The sequence below is a fragment of the Pleurodeles waltl genome, chromosome 4_1 (genome assembly GCF_031143425.1).
Source record: "Pleurodeles waltl isolate 20211129_DDA chromosome 4_1, aPleWal1.hap1.20221129, whole genome shotgun sequence".
Classification (NCBI taxonomy): Eukaryota; Metazoa; Chordata; class Amphibia; order Caudata; family Salamandridae; genus Pleurodeles; species Pleurodeles waltl.
Genome location: NC_090442.1, coordinates 713925029 through 713940378, shown reverse-complemented (window position 1 = coordinate 713940378; position 15350 = coordinate 713925029). Strand labels below are relative to the sequence as shown.

Below are 15350 nucleotides of genomic sequence, written 5' to 3'. Positions count from 1 at the left end.
ATGCAATAAAGTTCAAAACTAGACAGTGTGGCTTTATATCGAGATTGAACTATCTTTCAGAAAGTTGACACGTTCAGGTTACTTTATATCAATAAATAGCGCTCGTCTTTACTTCTCAATCCAATTACTGTAGGGGTCTCGAGTCATGTCAAGCATTGGTGGGTCACTTAGTGCTAGTTTTTTTTAGTTTGCATTCTGGGACTTGTAGTTTCCCTCTGAACGTAGTTGCAGGCTTGCAAGCATCAGAATGCAAGTAAAAAAGCAGGGCTGGGGTTGGTGATCATGCGTGACATTGACGACCAGCGATATCTGTCACTCTTCATGGAGTAGAAAATGAATAACGGTTTCTACAAACTTATGAGGTCATGCAGCTGAAGAGGTAAGCTGTTTCTTTTTTTTTTTTTTTTTTAAAGGCACATTTTGTAGTGTCCTGCGGCTTTAAAATTTGAAGCGTGCTCTCCTCCACAGGTGAGGCCACAGAACAGGAAAGTGCTATTTATAGGACTGCTGGGGCGCAGTGTTCACTTAAGGGGAAACATTTTCTTGAGGGTCAAATTGCGGTGTTTGCTGAAGCATGGTAGGTTTTAGTATTAACTGAGATGTTTTAATAAGTGTCTAGTTTTATGAGACTGCAATAATCTCATTTTGGACAATAAAGTGAGCAGATACGGGGTTTTGTGTTTTTACATTATTGCTTTGTACATGTTCTGGCCAACACATCACTGTGCTTGTTTGAATATGTGTGTTTATGCCTTACAACCTGGAACTCGCTGAGCGTTTAACCTGAAAAGAACCTACCGGCCTGCAGCCTGGCTTGTGTTTTCAGGTTGTTTTGTTCTTTTTGCGTTTTCTTTCCTCCGCGCGTTATTTCAGTTTTGGGTACAGCTCACTCCCAAGGCTCTCACGATTTTGTTCCAAGCAGGAGTAACCTTATCCAATCTCTGAATTTGCTTTGATTTCTGGGACTTGTAATGTTGGTTTTATAGCACTAAACAGGACTAGAAATCCCACTCTGCAACAATAACACCCGAACTGGATGCTGTATTCGAGCGTTGAACTGAGAAACTCAAAAGCTCGGTTACTCCAACCCTGCTCCGGCCTCAAAGGGGAAAAATAGTCTCAAAATGCAACCTCGTTAAAACGGTTGTGTTCCGTTTTAATGCGTTACGATAGCACGGTGAATCTCGCTTTTAAATTAGTCGAACAAGTTTCGTCATTACTTTGATACGTAAGCCGTAGTTTGCAGCGTAACGGCCCTGCTGAGTGCGAGTTGGTGTTGCAGGTCTCTGCACACCTACGTCCTAATCTAAAGTGCACATCGTTTGGTGACATCGTGTTCTGGTTGTGTTATTTGTGGGTTCCGGTTAAGTCGGACATTTTATTTATCTGCCACTTGTATAGCTCCACACCTACACTGGTGTGGCTTGGTGCACCTCCACTGACTGGAATGATTATGGGTGAACGTGGATGTTTTCTTGGTGACGTTTTTGTGTTATTTAGGGCGCGAAAATAGTAGGTTTATACTCTACGGCTTTTTGTAAAGTAAGACTTTTTTTTTTCTTTTCTTCTTTTGATATGGTTTTAGTTGCGTTCCATAGCTTGCTGCTGGGACTCCGACGAGGCTCTCAGAGTAGGGGTGTGCGTGGCACTTCCCCTCGTTTGAGTGTTGGGTCACAGGCTTTCTCCTGAGCGGCGGGACACGTTTTCTTTGCAGAAATGTTGGTCTGTCAGTACGGAGCTCTGTGTTGTGCACATTGCTGTGAATGTGATCCCGCAGGACAGTGGTAGCATTCAGTACAACGTCCAGTGTAATGGTAGCGAAATTGGGTAATTTGGCGCATTCAGGAGATAAATGGTCTATTTTTCTGGTCCCATTTCTTAGATTTCCTCATATGAAACAACTAGTTATTTGCTTGCTGCCTTTTGGGGGGGATAGAGGGACATATATATTTAAAAAAAAAAAAAAATCTTTACACTGGTATCTGCCCCATTGATTAAATGACGGACGGTAATGTACTGTTATGTAATGGGATCTTGCCCGGTAGAGCCCATAAAACACCCACTTTTCTAAGGGGCAGGGGTGTAGCTGCTACTGGCGGTGCAGAGGTTCTGGGCACCGTTGTGAGGGTTCCACTGCTCCCCGGCTATGTCTTCTACTGCAGAACCTGGGGTAAGAGGCCCATGTTCCCTCTCTGTATTGGAGATCATGGCATTCTTGTATCCCACTGCTAATGCCCTCAATTACACTTTACCAGAGAAGCACACGGCACCACCACCCTGTGGTACAAATAGAGGGCACCGCTGGCCCTTCTCAGAAGGGCTGGGGCTTGTCCTCTGCTTTTGCCATAGTTGCCAAACAAGCTTTGAAAGCCGTAACTGGATGAACTAGTAAGGGCAACAATGCGGCGTGGTGAGATTTGCAGAAACCATTAAATGGTGTATGTGGCATAATTCGGGGGTGTAGCTTGGTCGGTAAGATAGGGTGGTGAGTGGGAGGGGTGAGCCTCAGATTACCCAACAATCACGCTGGTTAAAATCCATTATGAGAAGTAGGGCATAAGGGTGGCCCTAAGGAGCAGTAGGAAGGTAGAGGAGTGTGGATTGAGAGGGGGACTTGTATCTCCATATTTTGTAAAATCGCCATTCTTAAGTCCTTTAAAACAGACGTGCATGTGTGTTTGTCTGCATGTGTATGTAAAAACCCAACAAACACCTCACCATAACTGTCTCAAAGAACCTGTACCCAATTATTTACTACAGAATACATTTATTAGGTGGGTGGAACACCACAAACACACCCCTCCCCTGAAGCCACACACATGCCGGTATTTAATGGAAATCCTTGCAATGGCTGTGTGACGAGTTTGAGCCCTAGTTATTTCTTTGGATTCTTCTGGTTAGTCACAGTATGAGGTCGGGGCATTAAATTGAATGCAGCCCAAAGCTAATTGTTACCTACTTGTGATAGACTTGCCAGCTTGGTTGGGGATGGGGTTCTCTGCGCCCCAGCTCTCCAGAAATGGCCTGGCTTGTTTCTTGATGAGCCTAGTCATACTGGATACTAGTGTCCTGCCCTTTGAATCTGAGGCAGGAACCTGACGGGAGCACACCAGATTCACTGTATGCCTCATTGACATCTGATATGACATGGAGCAGACAAAGTTGGGTTTTACAGGAAATTGGGACATTGGTGGACCATGTGGGCTCTGGGCTGTAATGACTGTAATGCATGTATTTTTCCAGTTAAAGTAACTTAAGCTTTGTCCTCTTGACTTGCAGAGGGAGTGCATATCAGTTCATGTTGGCCAGGCCGGTGTACAGATGGGCAATGCCTGCTGGGAGCTCTACTGCCTGGAGCACGGGCTAATGCCAGATGGCACTCTAAATGTTGATTATCAGGTTGGGCAGGTGGATTCTTCCTTTGGGACCTTCTTCAGCGAAACTGGATCAGGAAAGCATGTCCCTAGAGCAATCTTCATCGACCTGGAGCAAACAGTCATTGGTAAGACCCTGATGGGTGGAGTGAAAATGTAAATTGTACAATGAATCTAAATGAGTCATTTATGCAGTTGGTGGTTATTATGAAAATCTGGCATAGCTCTGGATCTCCAGGATCTATATTGGACACCCTTTAGCTGTGCCATCCATTGAGGTACTGGTGTTGCAGGACAGCACCAGGATCCTGTCAAGTACTTCAGAGTGATTGGTTTCTTGGGTTCAGGTGGACCATAAAACTTACTGAGTAACTATGGTCTTCACAGGGGATGCTTACAGTCAACAGGTAAGATTAAGGTTTTCCCACTATGAAACATGTTTTTTGTAGGTCTAACCTAGGCAGCTCATGCACTCTAGACATTCTGTATCTACTGTCTGAGGCTTCAGCACAACCCATCCCTTGATTGGCTTCATGTGCTTTTCGGAATTCCCTTGTTTCATTGGTGACTAGGTTACATTTGTCCCTCCTTTTGCTGTTTTGGTCATGACCTGGAGACTGCCCCTGGTTACACGGATTATCTCAGATCTGTCAAATATGTTAGCTTCCGTGCGCTGCTTTTTTTTTTTTTTTTCCTTGGCTTCTGGTTTAGGACTGCTGTTTATTGGTTACCTCGGCCCCAGGAGCCTATGCGCATGTTTTTTCACCATGTGGGTTTCCCCACACCGCCCTCGCTACATGACACGCACTCCTATGGTCTTGGCCTTCGGTGTGTAGGCATTTTATTCTCAAAATGATTCTTGGCTTGTGGAAAGCGCTAGTTTTTGTTTTTACAAGCAGGACTGACAAACGCGAATGCAAGTAAAAGTCAAATATTTTGGCTTTTCATACTTAACATGGGGAAACTTGGGATTGCACCTCTTGGCAGTAATTCATTTTCCGTCCAGCCCACGTATACTTTAATTGTGTACACCAATAAAGCGCTTAGTAATTTCAAGTTTCATGAAGCGCAACGGCTGTGAAGTTGATGAAATCAGCACGGCGCTCTCTTCTTGCTTTTGGCAGTTAAGAGGTAAGAGTGACGTGAGGGGTGCACTGGGTCTCTTTAAATGAGTGGTTACTTTCAGGGGACGTTTTTAAGTCATTTAATTCATTCACAAACTCTGTGGTACTGTGTGCACGCATTGCTTTACGAGGGGTCTTATTTCCCTTTTTAGCTCTCCCACCCCGTTAGTATTTTGGAAACAAAAGCCATGCTGCTGTGCCCTGTCTTTAACACTTGCTCTCCAAACACATACAGTGTCCCCTGGCTTTGTGGTGCGTGAATGGTTGTTTATTTTCCCCTCACCCTTATAATGACGGCTCCGGTTCTTGTGACACGGTCTGAATCCTCACTGTCTGAATCTAAACTACAAGCGTGTTGGCACCCATAGTGCAAGCAACACACCTCGGCGTTGGCCTCCCCTCTCTTAAAAAAGGCACTGCAGTCTAGGTGCTCGGCATGAAGATGTTGCACACCTGCTCTGCTTACGGTAACAGCGCATCAGCTACGGGCCTTTTTTTTTTTTTTTTTTTTTCTTCAGTTTCTGCCTTCTTATCTAGAGTTCTCATTTTTTTTTTTTAGGGTAGAGCTGCTTTGCCTGCGTTTCGCAGCGAGACGCTTTAGCTATTATAAAAGGGCTCGGAGCCCTGTCGATGTCATGTCAGTGTGTGTGTTTGGTTCGTGGGCTTGCCTAGTAAAATCTGCTTGCTTTCATTAGTGGAAGGCACGGATACGTCATGCCTTTTCCGGTGGTTTGCCCTCCTCGAGCGCAGCGACCAAGTACTGAAAACATGCGAGGCTCGCTGTTTTCTGTCGGATCGTGGACTACTTTTTCTCTATTTTTTTCTAGCGCGATTTCGCTTGGCAGAAGTCGAGCGCTTTACACATTTAATTTCACTTTTTCGGGTTACGTATATAAAAGCACTTTTGCCTATAGGTGAAAAGTCGGGTTAGGAGTTTGCAACGCGATCAGCTCTAACATGAGCAAACGCGAGACCCGTTGCATTGCAAATGCTTGTTAACTCTCTCTCCCCTTATAGATACCCCTAAAAACACTTATTTTTGCAATTGAGCTGTCGTATTTGATTAAAATATGTGCACTATTTATTGTTCACAAGACAAACGAATACATCCTCTTTACCACTGCTGACCCTCATAAAACCCTTCTCAGTCTTTCACTTGCCATAAATAACCTTTTAAGAGTGCCACACATGTATGTATGTTCTCGGCGCTGCATGTAGCAGACATTACTGTGTGCATCCCTTGTGCTCCATACATCTGTCTGTTATGGCTGTCCAGCTATGCCCGCTCCTGACCCCGGAAATGTTTTCATTTTATAAAAACTGCATTTGCCCTTATCCAAAAAGTTGTACATACATCGCCAATATCTACCCTTTCCTACAACATTCATGGTTTTATTTCAGTTCATGGTTTTTTTTTTTTTTTTTTTTTTTTTTTTTTATAGTGTTAACCCCGCTTTCACACCTTCCCCTTAGAAACGTCACGTCTCTGCGAAAAACAGGTTTGTTAGGCATGCACTGCAGTCGCGGAGTTTGTGAAATTTAATGTTTGCCAGTTATCTATCTAGTCATGTGCAGAACTAAAGCAGACTGGTTTCGATCTGATGGGGCCTCTTCGGTCAGGTGTGGCTTAGTGTTTTCGTTGAAACAACCTCTGAACAATTTTTCAAAAATCTGAGTAATATACTGGAAAGGGCTTTACAATTTCAGCGGTTCATGAGTTGGTCCATTATCTCACGTTTCTCCTGTGTTTTTGTCCAGTTATGGTGCAGACCTTGTTTAGGTATTGTATGTATTGGCACATTGGCGTTGCCTCCAACCCTTTAGAAACCAGCCTGCAATCAGTGTGCCCCAAGCGCCACTTTGCAACCAGGTCCCTTGACTACTGCAGCATCTGCTAACCAGTTGCCTAGTCTCTGATTCTTAGGACTATATACCCCTAATCACACTCTGATTATGCAAATCAGTAACCTTATCCATGTACCAGTTCACATTACCAACATCACAACCCCTCCAACTCTTCATCAATGCACATTGTGCAGTCATCCATACTCCTGACAATTCTGCAGCTAAACAAGACAACCTAGATGTACTTCATCAAAGAAACGTGGTTCACGTTGAATTTCCCACACACTTTCACATCTTCATTTAAGCAGACAACTGCATTTAATTAGTAAATGGCATCTACGACAAAGGATAATCGCCTAGTTGTCCTGACTGTGCTCCCACAGACACAGAGCAACTGACGCCATTCAAGCTCCCCACCTGCCACTCATTTTTGGCAGACCAGACATCTGTCTTCTATGTGATTGAGACCCCAGAGGCCTGACAAACTGCACAAAACGTGAGATCTCATCTGTTCGTCCATTTAGCACACATCCTACATTCCAGTGAGAACCTAACCTACCCGGTGGTTCCAGCACCAAGCCAACAGAGGATGTGTTCTATACACTCTTCAATCCTTTGAACAATAACCAGCACATCACTGAGCCAATCCACTCTCTAAAGGCAACATAGGTGCCTCAGCCTGTCTGCCTCCCCTACAATCCACTGCAAGGTTCCAGTATCTCTGGACCAGATACTCACACCAAACACTTGCATCAAGATCAACCAATAAATGACAATGGGCCATTCCACACGTTCCAAGACTTCCCTGGCTGCTCTCAGAAAAATCCTCAATATGTGTAGCTCCTACTGAATATGGTATTTGAACCATGTAGAACGTGGTGTCCAATTGTACACTTGAACCCCTAAACACTTGGCAATATATACTATTCCAATTAACTTGAAGCTAACAAGTGTGCCTTTTGGGGACAAGAGAAGTGGAGACTGGCCAATATTCAAATTCACCTCACTTTACACGCAGTCATCACAACTAAAGTACATTCTAAAAGACTGCCATTAATCAAGGGACTATTAAAAGCAAAGCCCTGTTCAAGGTGCACCGACGCTAAATCAATCCTCTTCCCAATCATTGTTGTAAGTTAGTCCGTCAAGTACCAGGACATCAGGGCCGGCCTTGGGGCAGGGCGGCCGCAGTGGGCACTGACCAGGAGGGGGTGTAGGGTGGGAGGGCACTGACCTCATGGGGGCGCAGTGTTTACCAATGATGAAGATTTAAAAGCACCTGCTGCAGTGTTCCTTGTGCGTCCAACATTCAGGCAGCAATAAAGTCAAGATAACTCTTGTAATTAATGTTCCTGCAAGAAAGAGAGATCGGAGTTCGGTCTAGTGGCAAATTTGACTCTCCATAAAGTAGTGCAGGGGGTTAATATGCCTGCTGCAAGAACAGATCTGCATTTTCAGCTGATAGCTGAGTGGATTAGTAAACCAGTGTTTACCAGCAATTTAAAACCACATAAATGCATGTGCGAGAAGGGCTATGGAGGGATGATGGGCACTTCTGATGGGTGATAGTGAAGCTGAGGCAGAGGAGGTCATGGGGGGCGGGGCTCTAAAAAAAAAAAAAAGATTGTCGCACCAGGCGCCTCCAGTGCTGAAGCCAGCCCTGCATGCCATTATTTCACCAACAAAATAAAATTATAAGTCAACATTTGCTATACCCCTTTCTTTACATTTGCTTGATGTCCACAAATAGACATCTTTTGTTCTAATCACACACTGATCTAGCGAACACACAAGGCTGTAATCTGAAGGTTCCACCTACTATCATTTAGACTTTATTCTCTCGTACAGCCTTAGCATGAACTCATCCCTCTGCTAAGGAACTTTCTGCAAGCCCGCAAGAGGACAGATCTGTCCACTAAAGAAGCTGATCATAGACCAAAATTATCATGTGAACCTATGCATCACCGTCCATTTTTGTACTGGAAAAAATCAACAAAAAAGCATTCTCCACCAAACTACAGGAATATATGAATTAGTACACTCTGCTACAGTACTAGCAATCCAGCTTTTTACCCTCACTACAGTCCAGAAAGCACTATTCAAGTAAAGAAACTGCCATCCGTAAAAAATGACCCCTGCCTCCTGATCTGTTGCACTGGTCTGTAGTATTAGACATAGTAGAAGTATCACAGCCTAGAAACATGCATGGACTTCTTGGATACAGTCCTGCAATGGTTCACCTCCTACTTCACCAATTGACACCACCTCATCCACAGATGCACCACAAGACCCAGGAATTTCCCATCCTAAGGAGCGTTCTGCTATCTATTGCTAGGCATAAGCACCAAATGGCATCCTCTCCCTATGATATTCAACCTCTAGTTGTAAGCGCTCAGATCTATACTCCCAAGACAACAAAATAGTCCTAATTCTACTAAATTGAACATTCAGTACTTAACTAAAACTCAGTCCAAAAAAGACTGAAATTCCTCTCTTGGCAATGGTTCCAAACCTTCTACTCGACCAAGCTATCGCAAATGAACTTGCAACCCCAAGCCCATGTCAGTGGTGGCAAAGTGTGGAAGGCAGAGTCTGCCTTAATAGTGGTGTATGTGTAACAATCTTGTTGTCTTGTGACTGTGTAAGGTAGGTAGCCATTAGTTATAGTCTATCTGGAAAAACAGATTTTTCATCCGAAGGTAAAAAAAATTGTGGGTTTGTCTTCTGCGACCTACAGTCTTGGGAAGCTACAGAGAGCAGCAATAATGTTTACATTTTTGGCAAAATATTTTGATCTGATCTTTAACTCTCAGATTGTAATATCTGTACTGGAGTTTTTCAACATCTACAGAACATTGTTCTCTCTCCTTACTCTGGCAGGAGATCTTGATGTAATTTTGTTGGCAGAATGCAGACTCTCTGTATCTAAGCCAAACAAATCTTTGTTTCCCTTGATCTTCCAAAATGTTTGGTTCATGCTTTAAGGTTTCAACCTGCTACCCCTTTTTAGGTTGAGCATCGCAGTGCTCACGTGCTGCTTTTCACCCTGTTGTACACTATTCTGTGGACTTTAAACACGCCCATCTCATTCATTCCTGGGCTTGCCTTTCAACAATCCCTTGATGTAAATGGTAAATTCTTTGTTTGTCCCACCTTGAGGCTCTTTTGTTATAACTTGCAGACTGACCCTATAACATGGATTTATTGCACGATTGCCGATATACTTTTGGGAAGGTGAACTACTTTTCCTTTGTCTCTCCCCTTTGCGCTCCATGGCGCTTGGAGTGCAAACTCTGAGTGTTATTGAAGCACTCAGCACATTGTTAACACTGTTACCTAATCTGAGTCATTTCTGTTTTGCTTTTCTCTTCCCTTCATGCTCCATGGCTTTAAAAAAAAAAAGAATCCCTTGTTATTGGTAAATGCTTTACCTAAATAAAAATAGAGCCAATAATACAATATTCACTGCACTCGGAAACTTGCCTCATAATGCTTTGCAAACATTCTTTTTCAAAACATTTTTTTACCATAGCTCAGCCTGTGGTGGTCCTAGTACAATGGGACCACCACCAAAACGTCCAGCGCGACAGTCATCTGAGTCCCCACACTAGGTTAGTGGAGGATCCAAAATAACCCCTCACACCATTCAGTGTCAGTTTAGGCTCTTTCATGGAAGTAACTTTTTGTTTTATAGCTCAGTAGTTTGTGTTTTAAGGGCCTTGTTTGTAATACTGTTGTAGTAGGCCTGTTAGCCCTTAAAATATGTAATGCACTCTGTCCTCTAGGGGCGAAATATATGGTTGCCCTGCATTACTTTCTTCCATTCTATTTTCATGTGGTCATGCTCTCTAAAGACTAACCATATGGTTTACATGACCATGTTTCTTGCAAATGCTATTTTTTATGGTGGCCTCTAGGGGCTGTTCTGAACATTAGTCAACATACTAAACTATTTGCAGGTCTTGGAAACTCTGCCCATAATGTTTTGCAGGACATTCATCTTACAAAACCTTTTTGCTCGTAACTTAGCCTGTGGTGGTCCTAGGACAATGGGACAACCTTCAAAATGTTCCCCATAACATAATATCTAGATAGTATCTGGGTCCCCACACTAGGTTAGGGAGGACCCCAAAATAACCCATCCCACCATTCAGTGTATTAAGCTTTCTTATGGCTGAAACCTTTGTGTTGCACCTGGGAGTAGTTTGTGTTTTAAGGGCCTTGTTAGAAAAAATATTCCAGTAGGCCTACTAGTCCTTTACTTATATGCAGGACCACTGAAGTTATGTGGCAGAAAGGACCAAAATGTGTCGGTGTTGACCAATTTATGTGGCAAAAAAGTCCAGTTTGGTATTTAAAATGCCAAGTGCTCCAACTTGAGTAAATGTGAGACCTATTGCAAATGCTTACTGCATTAAGCACTGGCTGGCATGTCATGTGTAACGATTAATGTTGCATGCTTTGTTTGAGCATCTTGTCTATCAGCTACTAAATTTCTCCAAAACTAAATCTGTTTATTTTTGCCTTTGTATCTGTGGGGGTCAAAAAATCAGGAGCCACTTCTTCGAGTTTAAGAAACCGCTGAAGACCGTTTTTCTTTAACTGTTACAACTACATATAAACTTGTTCTTCAATGGTCCAGCATAAACCTACATCTGTAGTATAGAAGATGTAGAGATCTATCTACTGCTATAGGCTGGGTGGCACGAACTACCTGGGTCTGGCTCAAACATCTTTATGGTGGTCAACGTTGGGTTGGCTTATTCTGGTGACAGTAGGGACTCCTGGCAGATTGTCAGTGTTTGCTTCTGATTAGCAGATTGTGTTATAAGGATTGTGACTGCACAGTTTGCCATGTCTTGGTGTGGTTTACAATGGCTTGGACAGTGAGCGCACTAAGTTTCTGGATAAATTGCCTTCACAGACTTGCTCTATTGGATTAGCTGGTATAGAAAGGCACAGATTAATAAGTTGTTCATGCAGTATAGAAAAGGTGGTTTTATCACTAGTGATGTGAAACTTAACCTATATCAAGACTAGCCAATTATCACTTTTCAGAACTCCTCAATCAGAGCAACATTTAATCAGCTGTATGTTGCAAGTTTTGCACTTATCAGATTTGTTTTTTGTCTTTATTATTATTATTTTTTTAACCTCTACAGATGAGATCAGAACTGGAAAGTACCGCACCTTGTTCCACCCAGAACAGCTGATCACTGGAAAGGAAGATGCTGCAAACAACTATGCTCGCGGCCACTACACCATTGGCAAAGAAATCATTGATCCAGTATTGGACAGGATCAGGAAAATGGCACGTAATATCTTGCAGTTGTTTGTATGGTTGTTGCTGTGCGACCACAGCAATTGTTCAATTTTGCCATATTCCAAGAGAAGGGGTAGTTTCTAGATGGCCCTCGTAGGATGAGGGATTCCAAGGGAACTCTGGGCTATGCTACACACAAGTTTAACAATTTGATAACTGCCTAGCACTCTTACCGGGCAGGGGTGGGTAGGGTTCTGTGCATGTTGCACCCTCTTTGTATTTCTAAGCTGTTCAAATTTTCCTCCATTACCTTCCCCCCCCCCCACCCCTTCCAGTGAGTCATGTTTAATAAATTATGATTACTGTTGTAAATATTAAATTGTTGGGTAACCTTTTCCTTTTACAGGCGGACCAGTGCAGTGGACTTCAAGGCTTCTTGATCTTCCACAGCTTTGGAGGTGGGACTGGCTCAGGTTTTACGTCACTGTTGATGGAACGCCTTTCTGTGGACTATGGCAAGAAGTCCAAGCTGGAGTTCTCTGTATATCCTGCACCAAGGGTTTCTACTGCTGTGGTGGAACCATACAACTCCATTCTGACCACCCACACTACCCTGGAGCATTCGGACTGTGCTTTCATGGTGGACAATGAGGCCATTTATGACATTTGTAACCGTAACCTTGACATTGAGCGTCCCTCCTACACCAACCTTAACAGGTTGATCGGACAGATTGTGTCTTCCATTACAGCTTCTCTCCGGTTTGATGGAGCCTTAAATGTTGACCTTACAGAGTTTCAAACTAATTTAGTGCCTTATCCCAGAATCCACTTCCCTTTGGTCACCTACTCCCCAATTATATCTGCAGAAAAGGCCTACCACGAACAGCTGTCTGTGCCAGAGATCACCAATGCCTGCTTTGAATATGCAAACCAGATGGTGAAATGTGATCCTAGGCGTGGCAAGTATATGGCCTGCTGCTTGCTCTACCGGGGGGATGTGGTACCCAAAGATGTGAATGCAGCCATAGCTGCAATCAAGACAAGGCGATCCATCCAGTTTGTGGACTGGTGCCCCACTGGGTTCAAGGTGGGCATAAACTATCAACCCCCTACCGTGGTCCCAGGAGGAGACCTGGCTAAAGTCCAGCGGGCAGTCTGCATGTTGAGCAACACAACTGCAATAGCTGAAGCATGGGCCCGGCTTGACCACAAGTTTGACTTAATGTATTCCAAGAGGGCCTTTGTGCACTGGTATGTAGGGGAGGGCATGGAGGAGGGGGAGTTCTCTGAAGCCCGGGAAGATATGGCTGCCCTTGAAAAAGATTATGAAGAGGTTGGAACAGAAAGTGTAAATGAGGACGAGGAGGAAGAAGAGTAATCATTATATATAGAGTTCATATGAAATGCACTTCATTTATGCTTGCATGTTGAAGGTAATATCGTTCGGTTATGGGACTGCAATGTGATCAACTCCTACCTAGTGAAGTCACTACCAATCCATCAAAGTTATACACAAGTGAACAATTCTACATAAAAATGTGTCTTCAGATGCAAAAAATGTGGAGATTCCTAGCAGTCCTGCGAACCTCTTTACATTGTTTGTGTTAAAATATTTAACTGTATATCTATCTACTGCAGAAATAAAAAAATAAAAAAACTATACTCCTTTGCATGTGTGTTGGATTGAAGCCTGGGGCACAGAACAAGCGAAAATCTTATGAAAAGTACACTCCTCCTGTGAGCTCGTGGTCCTCCAGCAATTCATGGTCTTCAGTATGGTCACATGACCTTCCTCAAATCCCAGCACATTTCATAGGCATGGATCATTTAATGTGGTTATAAGTTGCATTTGTGTTTGAGGACTCGGGTTTCAGAAAATGATTGGCTTTGTCTGTCCCACAACACAGTATGTGTGAGGTGGTAAATTTAACATGTCAGTTCCGGCTTTGGTAAACATCCCAAAGGATAAATTGGGGCCCTGCAGATTTTATGTAACAGGATGCAAAAGGTGGTGTAAACTAGATCACTGGCCTGTGATGGAAGGTTATTTAACATTTAAATTGTTACACCTGGAACAGTTAATGCAGAAAAAATCTTTTGTGTCCTGCTATCCTTTAAGTCTGACTTGCCAAGATCGACAAAAACGGTAAACAATATTGTATTTTGATTTTCTTTGGAGTTGTAGGATGTGGACATGTAACTCTTTAGGGAAGGGGGAGGGAGTAGGAGGTGGGAGCGAGCCAGCCAGATTCCTTTAAATTTTGCTGACCAACCCAGCATCACTGTGGATCAGTGTGAGTGGTGCAGATTCTGCTATGCCTAGCACATTTTTATTTTTTAAATGCTGTCTTATCTGCTTAAGTGACACAGGCAGTCTAAGTCTCTAATTTGAAAGGTCGCTCCTTGTGTACGTTCTTACTGGTCCCTCACAAAGCATGCTTTACAGTTCACTGTTACTTTTCCTCATTGTCAAATGGCCTGTACTGGCAAAGTCTAGAGTGCTTCTGGTTTCAGGCATCAGTCTTGCGACAATGCAGCAAGTGTTTTTGAAAGAATGAGTCTTCAGCAAAAGTCACAGGTTGAAGAGAAAACAATTTTGTGTGCAGCGCCTCATCTAACACAAAAAACCCTCTGAAACTACTCTATTACCGGTACCGAGAATGATGATAAATTCAAATATACTCAAGTTCTTGTTGGTTTACAAATGGTGACTTAATGAAATTCCTTAATGAAGTATGTCCCCTATCCAATAGCTAATAGAACAAAAACACCGGTGCACTTGGTAATGAGGTGTAAGCTACAATTTATTTGGCAAATCTTAGTAAAAAGCAATTCATATTTTTTTTTTTTTTTTAAGTGTCAAAATTTACTATTAAAAAAAAAAAAAAACATAAAAAATCCAAAGATATGAACACATTGTATTACTAAAAGGAACACAAACAAAAACTACGCAGTGTGAGAACTAAAGTGTGCCCATGCTATATACAAAGCATTTGTACAAAACTAGGGGCTGATATGAATAAATGTCAACACAACTGACTTAGAGTATGGCGTGTACCACATCCTAATTAGAATTGGTACTCTAGTGCATTCGTCAATGTTTTGACCCTAACAAACCTATTTTGAAAGGGGGGAAATCATCATCCAGACCAAATCAACGAAGCACCTAGAAAGAGAAAATGATCAAAATTCATAAACATTACCCTTAGTACAATGTGTTCAATTATCTCGATAGGATTGCAACATACTAAAATGAAGCGATAAATCCATTCAATGGGTTTCTCAACCTCTTGACACTTAGGAGGATTCTACGGAAGAGAAAAGGGGGGGGCTCCATATTCAAAATGCTGTGATTCATAAAGGAGTTAAATGCTTGTTTACTAATTAAAATAAGATTGAACATATTGGTTGATTATGGAAAACCTTATTTGGAAAAAAAGAATCTGTTGGAAAAACAGATATTGAAGCTTTACAGAAAACTTACCAACCCGAAGCAAATCAAAGCGTTAAGGAGAATGGTTTTAAAACGCTGTCAAAGGATCCGTAATAAGTGGTTCAAAAGAATCTGCAAATGTGAAATTGCAAAACAATTGAGCGACTGGGGAACAATATTTGAAGAAACAGATTGTGGGGCTTCATTGACAAACTCCCCAACCAAGAGCACATTCTGGGGTTCATTACAACCTCGGCGGTCTTGTAAAAAGACTGCCAAGGCCGTGGGAGACAGAATACCGCCATTGCCGG

The 15350-nt window shown here is 42.8% G+C and overlaps 1 protein-coding gene across 1 annotated transcript; it reads left to right on the top strand.

Annotated features, from left to right (window-relative positions):
* The first annotated feature begins 458 nt into the window (after nt 1–458).
* On the top strand, nt 459–13216 carry LOC138288077 (tubulin alpha-1D chain-like). Its single transcript, XM_069229305.1, has 4 exons — nt 459–577; nt 3280–3502; nt 11506–11654; nt 12013–13216. The coding sequence occupies exons 1-4, from the start codon at nt 575–577 to the stop codon at nt 12982–12984; spliced, it is 1347 nt and encodes a 448-aa protein (XP_069085406.1). The 5' UTR covers nt 459–574; the 3' UTR covers nt 12985–13216.
* Nucleotides 13217–15350: the final 2134 nt, after the last annotated feature.